This window comes from Cupressus sempervirens, chromosome 2, assembly GCF_028749045.1.
Source record: "Cupressus sempervirens isolate cs-2001-9-10 chromosome 2, ASM2874904v1, whole genome shotgun sequence".
Classification (NCBI taxonomy): Eukaryota; Viridiplantae; Streptophyta; class Pinopsida; order Cupressales; family Cupressaceae; genus Cupressus; species Cupressus sempervirens.
Window position 1 is genome coordinate 593306956 of NC_143119.1, and position 11884 is coordinate 593318839.

General features: G+C 36.0%; 1 protein-coding gene across 1 annotated transcript; it reads left to right on the plus strand.

Annotated features, from left to right (window-relative positions):
* Window positions 1-7210: 7210 nt before the first annotated feature.
* On the plus strand, window positions 7211-11173 carry LOC149574798 (uncharacterized). The gene is made up of 3 exons (XM_089814626.1): window positions 7211-7656; window positions 7745-7954; window positions 10463-11173. Exons 1-3 carry the CDS (start codon window positions 7585-7587, stop codon window positions 10484-10486), a joined length of 306 nt encoding a protein of 101 aa, XP_089670752.1. The 5' UTR covers window positions 7211-7584; the 3' UTR covers window positions 10487-11173.
* Window positions 11174-11884: the final 711 nt, after the last annotated feature.

Sequence of the window (11884 nt, forward strand, 5' to 3'; positions counted from 1 at the left end):
ATTTTGCAGCTAGAGTGTTAAGGAAACTAATAATATTTTTATATAAAACAAAACCTAACATGTATATTAGTTAATCATACTAATTTGTAAAAGATTAGGTGGGGAGCTAGTGTAATATTTGTTTGTATGACAAATTGAGAGTGCACTATTTAGGTAGATTGCAATTTACAATTTATAATTTGTTTGTTTAGTTTTTTTTTTTTGTAATATTTGTAATGATTTTCGTAGAAAACGTAATAGAAAGATTAAATTTGTAGGCTAGAAGTGAAGATTACAACATATTTAGATTTTACATTTTATATATAATTTGAGTTTAATTCTATTCTAGTATAGTTTTTTCTTTTATAGAATCCACAATGATTTATATGAAAATTTGAAAGAGATATATTTTTTTAATTTTACAACTAAAACTCTATTTATTTAGTTAATTAAATTGTACTAATACTTACATTAGTATAATTAATTGTGTCTAAATAATCTATTTGATTCTTTGATTTTTGTGTGGGAGTTCAAAAAATTAAACAACAAATAATACAATTTGTATTATCAAATAATAATTTGTTTACCATAAATATTAAACAATAATATAAATTGTATTTTATTTATTGTTTGTAATAAGAGATAATTACTGCATAAAATTACAATGTCTTTATATATTTTTAACTTGATCCACAAATCCCTAATCTATAACAAACATGTATTAAAAAAACTTTATTTATTTATAAACAATTACAACTAATTGCATAAAAATATTAATACAATTGAATCTTATCATTAAGATGATATATTTAAGACCCTTGCATTTAAAAAAAACATTTCTAATTAAGAGTCAAGGAAGACAAGTAAATGGAGAATTTTAGAAGAAAAAATAAAATTACAACTTTTCCCAAAAAGAGTTGCGGATTTGAAAAGGAGTGAAAAAATAATTGAGGGACTGAATTTGCTTTAACATTCTCTCTTTTTTTTTTGGTCAAATTGGATTGAATTTTGTGCATTTGGAGTTAAAACTTGAACATTCTCATAGAAGAGTACAAGCTGCATGAGATAATTCATCAGCAATGATCCCAAAATTTATCCTACAAATATGCCTACCAAGGATTGCTATTGTTGAAAAGAAGTGAAATCTGAAGCTTCTTCCCATTAAAGTTGTTGCAACAATGCTGCAAAAAATCCCATAGAGAGAGAAAATGAAGTTTGGACAGTCTAGTAGAATCATGTCGACTGGTTTCTTTGCCTTGTACATGTTGTTAGTGGGTCAAACACAACTAGGAAAAACATCAACATGAACGATAACACTAACAATGACAACAATGGCTCCAACAAAACCTCTGTAGTCTACAAAAAAATTACTTATAGAGGCTACTAGAACATTAGGAAATATCTTGGATGCTATTAGAACTTATAAAAGATTTTAGAGTTTTATTTTTGTTTTTGAATAAAAAGTAGCCAAAAACTAGCGGGCTAGCCCATTAAACAGTCAAACTGGTGAACCACCAATAGATTACCACCAACCAAAATTACCCCCTACCACTTATAATACAAAAACATTGCTTGGAAACATAACTAAAAGAGTATCAATAGGCATAGCATAACTATTTCTCGTACTAGAACTAAATAAGCTAAGGAAACATAAAAACAAAGGGACTACCGCCTTAAACCAAACAAAGTTCAACAAACAGCAGAAAGACAACATAAAAAACCAGAAGGAAAGAGCCCTAAGGCTTCTTGGCATCCTTCCTCCCTAGGAGGATATTAGCTCAGTCCTTTGCAAGGAAGTCAAACAACATCTTGGATTCCTCATTAGGCAAATCACCCTCCTAGTCTTTAAGCATGTGTAGCATGGTAGCAGTAGCATGTGCCACCTTGATAGTAAATTTAGTCAAGAGACACATTCTTTCCTCCAGAGCATGGATTCTTTCCCACATTTCATTGCAACCCATCTTTCAGACCTCCATGGTGACCTCCTACTTGTCACTAGCCATCCACCTGCTCTTTAGTGACATCCTACACAATAGGGGGGTTAGCATTATCTTTGGAAGAAACCCTAATAGGAGAGGATATCATAATAGGGGAGGGTACCCTATCCATAGTTTTAGGGAACTAGTCCCGAGTTAAGTCCACACATCCCAACCTAATGGTGGCCAAAACATGTGTCATTTCTTTATTCTCTTTAACCCCACCTCCTCAGCTAGACCATGAGGAATCATAAACCACCACTTCATCCTCCTCCATGTTCCCCTCACCAAAATTCAAAGCCTTCTCTGTTATCCTTTGTTTAGGATGATCCATGCCCTTTGAATCTAACTCCTCCTTCTACGAGGCCCTTGATTACAATTTCCTTTTAGCATTCAATTTTGCAATCCTCCCTGACCTCCTCCCGCCACCCCTCCCTTCATCCTCTGAATCCTCCAGTTCTTTCTCTTTCCCTTTATCCAACTTCCCTTTTTTACTTGAGGGAGTGGACTTCAACTCTATAGGGGACCCACTAGGCTAAGGTTGTGGGCTAGGGGCTCTAGGGCCCGTGATTCTAAGTGGGACGTATTGGGACTAGGGGTTAGGGTGAGCAAGAATATAAATCTCAACAATCATGGGGGGACCAAAGAAAGGTGAAATTGATATAGCCAAAACATCAAACCTTAAAGCAGTATGGTATAATTAACACCCTCTTTTTTTCTTTTACATCAATAACCGTATCCTCTAAATCATGTAACAGAAGGAAAGGAATGGAAATAAAGTCACGGTGGTGAAAATGGTTTAGGAGAGGGAAATGATAGTAATAACAGAAACCATACCTCCTTTCCATAGTTACGTACTTCATCAACATTAGACAAACCTCATTCCATGGCTCGAGGAGCTTCTCCCATATAAATCATCCTCTGTGTCAAATAGGTTCCTCCCCTTCCAAGAAGAAGCACTACAAACTCACTTTGTCAACCACCCTTGTCGCTTTTTTCCATTTCCTTCCCCTCATAGAAAGACCCATCACCAGAGAGATGGCTTCCTTAGAGATATGAAATGAGATGCCATTAATCATGAATCTTCAGTCCTCCCAAGAATTGACAAACTGCAGGGAACAATTTTCGTCGCACTCATTCAATGCCTCCATAAATGGGATGAAACCACCTTCCTTCAACATGTACCACACCAACGGCTTCCTAGCATTCTATTCTATCATGGAAGGCTCAATTCGCAAAAGATCAATTTTCCTTAAAACTCTCTTCTTCTCCCAAACCCAGAAGCAATTACTAAGAATGAAGTCACACTTAGGCATAAAAATAATAGCTTTTAAGTGGACATTAAGGCCTTATTGTTAATAATAGCAATGTCCCATCTAGACATATATGTCACGTGTCGACCACCTCTATCTCTTCTCCAATCTTTTCTATCGTTCCCAATACTCTCAAACCATTTAAATTTTTGAACCTTTAGTCATCCTAGCATATGAAGACACACACATAAATCATTAAAAATCATTTCATTTCAAATTTCAAAATTCTTTCTTTTTCAGGCCATGCAAATTTATTACCACAAGTACCTTTTCTACCACTCCTTGCCATCTGTCCATAATGACTCTGTCCTATTTGCCTACTCCAACAACAAGTCACAAAATTTTAAAATGATCCTCTGGCTAGATTCCATCATGCTTGATTTCTTTATTCACTAAATCTCTTACCAAATTTGGCAAGGCATTAAATTCCCTCCAATATCTTAGTCCCTTCACATTTAGGCCTAAAGCCGCCATTCCATTTGCCACCCCATTTCCCTCCTGAAAAATATGATTCAATTCAAATCTATTTAAAATAACTAATAAGTGTCTAATGTCTTCTACAACATGTTTAATAGCTCACCCTTCTTTCATGATACCTTCAGTAGTCTCTATAATGATTTTTGAGTCACCTTCAATCACCATGTTTTCCCATCCCATACTAATCACCAATTTTAGACCCCAATAAACAGCCATTGCTTCCACAATATTGTTGGACACTTCCCCTAGCTATCCAGTATAAGCCAATAGCAACTTACGCTCACTATCTCTAACTATACCTCCTCCTACTGATCCCTCCTTTCTGGCAGCACCATCAAAGTTGTGCTTAACCCAGTTCTCTGTTGCGGGTTTCCATTGTGTCCTTCTCCTTTCCAATAGATTGGAATTATTAGTCTCCATTATACCCTCCTCCAAACTCCCACACTTGGAAATTCTGATATCCAACTAATTAGGGGGGATAACCGGCTTTCTCCACCTACTCACTTCATGTTCTCAACCAGAAGTTTGTAAACCTTGTCCACAACAACCTCCTCACTTCTTTCTTTATTCTTGAATGCCCTATTATTTCTCTCCTTCCAAATACTCCAATAGACATGGGGAGGGGGATTACCTTCCACATACTAACAAGGAGGGGGTGGGCAAAAAGACCATGCCAACTCTCAACAATTTGCTCAAATCCCTTATTAAACACCCAAGTCACCTCTAGCTTCTGTAATAGCCTCCACCAAACATTATAAGCATAATTACAATGAAGGAAAAAAGGGTAATATTCTCCTCCACTTTCTTACACAAATAACATCTATTGGATAATTGAAACCCTCTTTTCATAAGGTTATCAATAGTGAGTATTTTCCCATGAATGGCTGTCTACCAGAAAATATTAATCTTTGGGATTAAATGACTAAATCATATATTCCCTTAGTAATTAGGCTCCAAGGCTTTATCAAACATTAATTTGTAAGCAAATCCAATAGAGAACTCCCTCATCAATGTAGCCCTCCAAATGAATGCATCATTCTGGTCTGCTCTTGGGATTTTGTACCCTTCAAGCAGAGCATTTGGCTCTTCAATCAACTCCCCACCATCTGAAGCATTCTATTGCAATTCAACCTTTTTCCACTTCCTCCCTGGGCCAATAAAATCAACAACCTTATTCCCCATTTGCTCCTGAAGGTGATCCCAAAGGGACCCATACTTTGTGTTCTTGTTAAAGGTTTATTAGTAAGCCATGGATCCTCCTAGAAATTAATTTGATTACCATTACCCACAAGCCACCTCACACCTTCTTTCAAGAGATTTCTATTTCTCACAATATTTTCCCAAATCTTAGATCCCATAGGAAGATCATTTCTCCAGGTGTAGTGAGAGAATTTCAAATCTCCCAGATACTTGGCTTTCATAATTCTACACCAATTTCCTTCTCCTTCATCAGGTTCCACCCCACCTTAGTAAGAAGCACATTATTCAAATCAGATATCCTTCTAATGCCCAAGCCTCCTCCACTCTTAGGTTTATGTACTGTTTCCTAGCTTACCAAGATTAATCTATTCTTCTCATTTACTCCTGACCAAAGGAAGTTACATTGTATTTTCTCCAATTTGTCTGCCATACACTAAGTAATTTTGAACAACGACAAGAAATACACAAGTAATCCTTAGAGGGATGAAATCAGAAGCTAAAGCTTACCTGCACTACTCAAAATTTTTACCTTTCCACCCAATCAACTTCTTTTCGATTTTTTCCAAGATGGTATTCCAAAAGTTGTTACTTACATCTTTCGCCATCAAAGGAAGGCCTAGATATGTGTTAGGTAACACAATAGTATTACACCCCAAAATATTTAAGATCACTCACTAAATATTAGGAGGAGTGTTGAAGAAGAACACCTTATTTTTATCCAAATTAATTTTTTGTCTTGCATTGACTGCATAAATCTCCAAGACAAATTTTCATGCTCTAGCTTTGCCCACGTATCATCCACAAACTGTTGAATCACCTTTGGCAGAAGTATGGAGGTAGGCTTAACACCTTTGATCACCCCCCTTTCCATCTTTCTTAGGAATGCCCTTCCCAACACTTCGACTACCATGATAAACAAGTAGAAAGAGATAGGGTCACCCTATCTTAGTCCCCTCTCCCCACCGAAGTTCCCCTAAGGTGAACTATTCATGAGCACCGAGTAATTAACAGTTTCAACCATTGATTTAACCATCCTTATAACATTTTGACTAAAGCTAATTTTAACCATAACTTCATACAAGAAGGTCCAATTGATCCTATCATAAGCTTTTATAGATGTCAAGTTTCAAAGCCATACTCGGATTACCACTCTTCTCCGTAGAGTGAAGCACCTCATGAGTGGTTATGGCCGTATCAAGGACTTGGCACCCTGGAACAAACCCATTCTAGGTTTTCCCTATGAATTTATGCAGCAACAGTTTTAAGTTGTTTACTATAATTTTAGAAAGATTTTATAAGTAGTGTTTACAAAGGCTAATCGGCCTGAAATCGAAGAGGGCCCCTAAGTCTTTGACCTTTGGGATCAGGGCAATAAATGTTTTATTGAGTTGCTTGAGAAGCTTCCCAGTTCTGAAAAAGTCACGAGTAGCCCGGAGGAGATCCAATTTAACCATGTCCCAAAAGTGTTGGAAGGAAGCTAGGGGGAAAACATCAGGCCCAGGGATTTGTAGGCTTTCATAGAGAAGATAGCTCTGCGGACTTCCTCCTCAGTGACCAACTGTATTAGTTCCTCGTTCTCCTCTGCTAAGATCATAGTGGGCATGGAATTAATTAGCCATCGTCTATCCTCCTCTTTGATATTTCTTTGCTCCTCCATATAAGAGTTCTTGAAAAAAGTAGTGGCCTAGTTACCTATTTCTTCAGTTTTAGTGAGCTTCATGTTATTATCATCTTTGAGAGTATCAATCGTGTTTCTCCTTTTATGGATTGATGCCGATCTATAAAAAAAAAGGAGTATTCCTATCACAAGACCTTGAGCCGTAACACCCTAGATCTCTGCTTCCAGAAGGTCTCCTCTTTGATCATCATATCCTTCCAGACCTTTCCTCTTGAGTTTTATTTTTGTTATTCTTCAGACACTTGTCACTTTGTCTGGCTATCTTGTACACGAGACAATCACCCATACCTCTAAATACGTCACCAAAGACAGTCTAATTAATGCATAATTATCTATTCACTTTTCCCCCTATTTTTGGTGAAGAAAAAACAATTTTACTCCTAGCAAAATTTGGCACTGACCAATAAGAATCTAAAATTTATTGTAAAAAATTGGTTTAAAAAAATTAACCAATTTTAGACCTAGAATGTAAGATTCAAACATGAAGAAATTAATAGATGGAGGGTCTAATGAAAACATTTCTCTTTTAAGAACCTTTCAAATTTATGATATTGTATAACTGTGAATATGTCTTGAACTTATCCATTACATCTTAAGATTCCGCCTCGAGCTCAGAATACATGTATACTTTCCGGTTCAGTAGTTCATACAGCAAAATTACTTACCGCAGGCAATTCCAGTGTATTGTTTTAGAAAATAAATGGTTGAAGTCGAACTGCAAAGACATGGAAGCAGCACAAAGGACCGCCAAGCAAATGATCTAGTGTAGGGCGTGTGGAGGGCATGTTTGCTGCAAGGGCCGTGCCCTGAATTGACACAAAATGGTCTTACGTGCCCCCTTCTCCTTTTCTTCAACATTGAAAATGGCACTTATGTATACCAACTCAAACCCTAGTCTTTTTTTGCCAAAAACTAAAACCCTAGTTTTTGGCAGAAGCAGAAGATCTCAGTTTCAGAAAAGATGGAAGGGCAGCAGAAGGATATGCGGAGAACCGGACTTGAAGGGCACACAGGCCCTGTTAGCATTGGAGAGGTAATATGCTGAAATATCACTCTTTTTATTGCAAACCCATTGAAAGGAATTCGAACATTCTGATGATGTTATAATGAATTGGGAGCAGGTCCTGCAAGTAGTAGGAATGCAGAATCCGGAGAAGCAAATAGACATAGCAATAGTGAGTGCAATAAGTAGTGCAGAGGGAAGAGCAACAGGGGTCGGGGATGGCGTTCCCAATGGCCCTTCCGCTCAAGCTCATCATGTTCTTGACAGGAGGACTAACCCTACCCTTGCAAACGCTGTCCCCGAGCCTACTTCGGGCACAATTTTGGCTGTAAGTTGTTGAATTTTTGAATTGCCATATTGCTCTTGAAAAGCATTTTGAAAACCCCACAAAAGATTACAATTGAATTTGCTTTGTGCTACTTAATCTGTTTCTGAGGTTGTGCTATTGTTTAGAAGAAAATGTAATGATATCGACTGATTATTTGTCTTCATTGTGGTTTTATGGATTGTATTGATACGTTTGCTAGTTAACATTCTAGTGATTATTTATCGTCAATACTACTAGTATAGTACTGCGCTTGTTGGAGCATGTGGATTGAACTTTCTGTTTTAAATTGTCTCAAATGATGCTAGTATGTATTGTTCTCCAATGTGGGATTTTCTTCTCTCTATCATATGTCTTAAATAAAGTAGTAATGTGCTTGTGGGGCAATGGATTGCACATCTTTTTGCTAGCCAAGGATTGCCATTTTTGTGGGGGTTTATATAGTGTACTCTGTCTATTTAATGTTGTGGTGACTTCTGCCTTATATTAATTGAGTTTTTGTTCCCCTTTTGTGTCTTGTAAGCCAAAATGCAGCATGCTTGTGAGACTATCAAATGGTTTGTGTAAGGATGGATTGTGAACTTTCTAGGTTGTCTTGGGCTTTGTAATTCATATTCACTCCTTCCAAATGTCTTGTGAAGATTGTACTTGTAGCTTGTATTCAAGGAGTGGGCTTTGTAGGTTATATTCATTCCTTATGGGATATGTTTTGTTTTGTGAAGACTTGGGTTTTGTAGGCTATATTAATTTCTTATGGGATATGTTTTGGAAGAGGATGGTTTGAGGACTATGGGTTTTGTAGGTTGTACTCATTTGTGAGTATATTTTGAGGATAAGTGGGATATGTGGCTGTTTTAGGCTCTATTCATTCCATATAGATGGGATATATGGGTGTGGTGTGCTCTATTCATTTTTTGTGGGATTTGTTATGAGATATGTAGGCTTTATTCATTCTTTATGATTTATGCGAGGATAGCTTGAGGACCACTTATCGGATATGTGGGTTTGTAGGTTGTATTCATTCTTTATGGGATATATTATGAGAGAGGTATGTGGGTTTTGTTGGTTGTATTGATTTCTTGTGGGAGGATGGTGAAGGCTTGTGGGTTTTGTTTTCTGAAGATGGGTCAGAGATGGCTTATAGGTTTTTTTTTTGTGAAGATGGGTTGACCTTGTGGGTTTGATATGTTTTGTGAGGTTGGTTGATGGACGTTGTGGGTTTTTAGGTTGTTATCATTCAATATGATATATGTTTATATGTTTTGTGAGGATTATTTTTTCAATATGGTATATGTTATGTTTTGTGAGGATAGTTTGACGATTGACTTATGGGATATGGATGGCTTATGGTCATTGTGGGTTGGATAGTTTGAGGACTGATTTATGGGAGGATGGGATATGTTATGGTTTGTGAGGATGTTGTGAGGATGGCTTATGGTATAAGGATGGGATATGTTATGTTTTGGGAGGATTTTGTGAGGATGGTATGGCATATTCTTTGTGAGGATAGTTTGAAGACCATAGTTTGATGACTGACTTGGATATGTTATGTTTTGTGAGGAGTTTTGAGGATGGCTTTTGTGGGTAGGATTTATGTTATGTATTGTGAGGATGTTTCAAGGATGGCTTATGGTCTTTGTAGGCTGGATTTATTTTATGTGTTGTGAGGATCGTTTGACGATGGCTTATGGGCTATGTGGGTTGGATTCATTTCTTTGATATGTTTTCTGAGGATGGCTTATCGTCTCTATAGATTGTATTTATTCCTTTGATATATTTTGGGAGGATGAGTTGGGTGATTTGTATGGGGATGGCTTCCTTACTTTGTGGGTTGTGCAAGTATGTTTTGGTATTGGGAGGATGGTTTGTGGGATTTGTATGGGATATATTTTATGGGGATGTCTTCCTCACTTGGTGGCCTTTGTAAGTTATATTCATTCATCGCTTGGGATTTGCGAGGATGGTTTGGGGATGGCTATGGGATTTTGGAAGCTTGGTAGGTTGTATTTATGGCTTATGATTAGATATGTAATGCGAAGATGGTTCAAGGACATTTAATGGGCTTTGTGGATTTTGTAGGTTGTCCTTGATATATTTTGTGAGGACGGTTTGACGACTGCTTATGGGATATGTTTCACGAATTTTGATGATATACATATTGTATCAATTCCTCCCTATATGTTTTATGAGGATGGTATACAACTTTGCTATTTTGTGAGGATGGTTTGTGGAGTTTGTAGGTTGTATTTATTCCTTTGATATGTTTTGTGAGGATGGTTTATGGGGTTCCATAGGTTGTACTCTTCTTTTTTGGAGATTAAAATATTCAAAATTTTGTGATGATTTTTTTGGCTGCTATACTAGTTAATATCGAGCTTGTGAGTATGTGGATTGTACTCATTCATTTCTATCCGCAATTGGTTGTCTTTAATGCTAGTTGATATTAAGCTTGTGGGGTATGTGGTTTATACTCACTCCTTTGTGATGGTTGGTTCTTTTTAATACAACTAGACATGGAGCCTGTGGGATATGTAGCAAGCTAAGGATACCCAACAGCTGGAAAAGCCAGTAAATCAGATTGATGCACAAAGGATTACAGAAGCTGAAATGAGAAACAGTCCCACAGGCCAAATTGAGCCTGACGACATTGGTGTAGCAGTCCAGGCTGTTGCCGATCATGGTGTTTCTTGTGGACATGTTAATCCGAATGCTCAGTAGACAAACAAATCCAATCTTTTATTTCGTGGAAGAAGAATGTACATATCATATGGAGTTGAAGAAAGACATGTATGTAACAAGTAAGTTTTAAATGCAAGTCTTTATAATGCAAAATATCCTTCTCTGATTACGATGATATCCTCTCTCAAGGTAGTCCGAGCAAAGTATTTGAGGTGGCAGTTTGTCATGCCGTCTTACATTAAATTGGTTCACCTTCAATGTTCATATTATCTTCGATTAGGAACTCTTCAGAAATATTAGAAGATGATCTCATTCCCACAGTCCACGAGAGAAAAAAAATGAGTTACAGGTTGTCTTTCTAGTCTCCCGTTAAATTTGCTCACCCCTAACGTTTGTTCCTCCTTTATGAAGAGAACTGTTAACCATACCAGGTTGATAGAATTTTAAAAAGGAATTGGATTTTTGGGATTTTTTTAATGAGGAAAAGTATGAATTATATATTTTTTGATTCATAAGAGAGGTCAAAGACAAGATTAATTATTATTTATTAAGATCAAGCCCACTTAAATCTATTGTCTGAGAGATAAGAGGTTCCTCATAACAAATTCTACTGTTGTGTTGTAGGCTGTTAATTTTGTATTGTAGGTTAATCAATTTGAAGAAGAGGAAAAAATATAAATCAAATTATTAATGATGTATTAGAATATTAGAATATTAAAGGAGGAGTTGGTTTGTCATAGTTGGATTTATTAGAGTTGGATAAAGATGCATGTTTAAAAAAAATTAAAGTACATTCTTTATTGCGTATTTTTAAGAGTTGGTTGGTTAGAGTTGAATTTATTTTTAATTAAAGATGTATCTTTTTATTTTTTATTTTTTTAAGTAATCAATTTGAGAATTTAAATTTAAGTAAAAAAATTCTTAAATGCATATTTTAAAGTAATTATTAGCATAAAAAAATTCTTAAATGCATATTTTAAAGTAATTATTAGCATTTTTATATTTTTGAGTAACCAATTAGAGAATATAAGTAAAAAAAATTAGAGAATTCAAAGAGGATTTCCTTTATATTTTTAAGTAACCTATTAGAGAATCTAAAGAGGATTTCCTTCTTACTTATGTGAAACTAAGTAACCATTAATTGTGTATTTTTAATTAATTTTTTTTAATGTGATCATACTAGCTCGATAGAATTTTGAAAGAGTTGGATTTCCTTCTTAATTGTGTATTTTTAAGTAATTGCTAATTTTGTGT

Excerpts from the sequence above, each read along its gene's own strand:
- LOC149574798 (XM_089814626.1), top strand. The coding sequence starts at position 7,585 with ATGGAAGGGCAGCAGAAGGATATGCGGAGAACCGGACTTGAAGGGCAC. Across the intron at positions 7,657-7,744 it reads GCCCTGTTAGCATTGGAGAG|GTCCTGCAAGTAGTAGGAAT; the intron begins GTAATATGCTGA and ends AATTGGGAGCAG. Across the intron at positions 7,955-10,462 it reads CTTCGGGCACAATTTTGGCT|ACATGGAGCCTGTGGGATAT; the intron begins GTAAGTTGTTGA and ends TAATACAACTAG.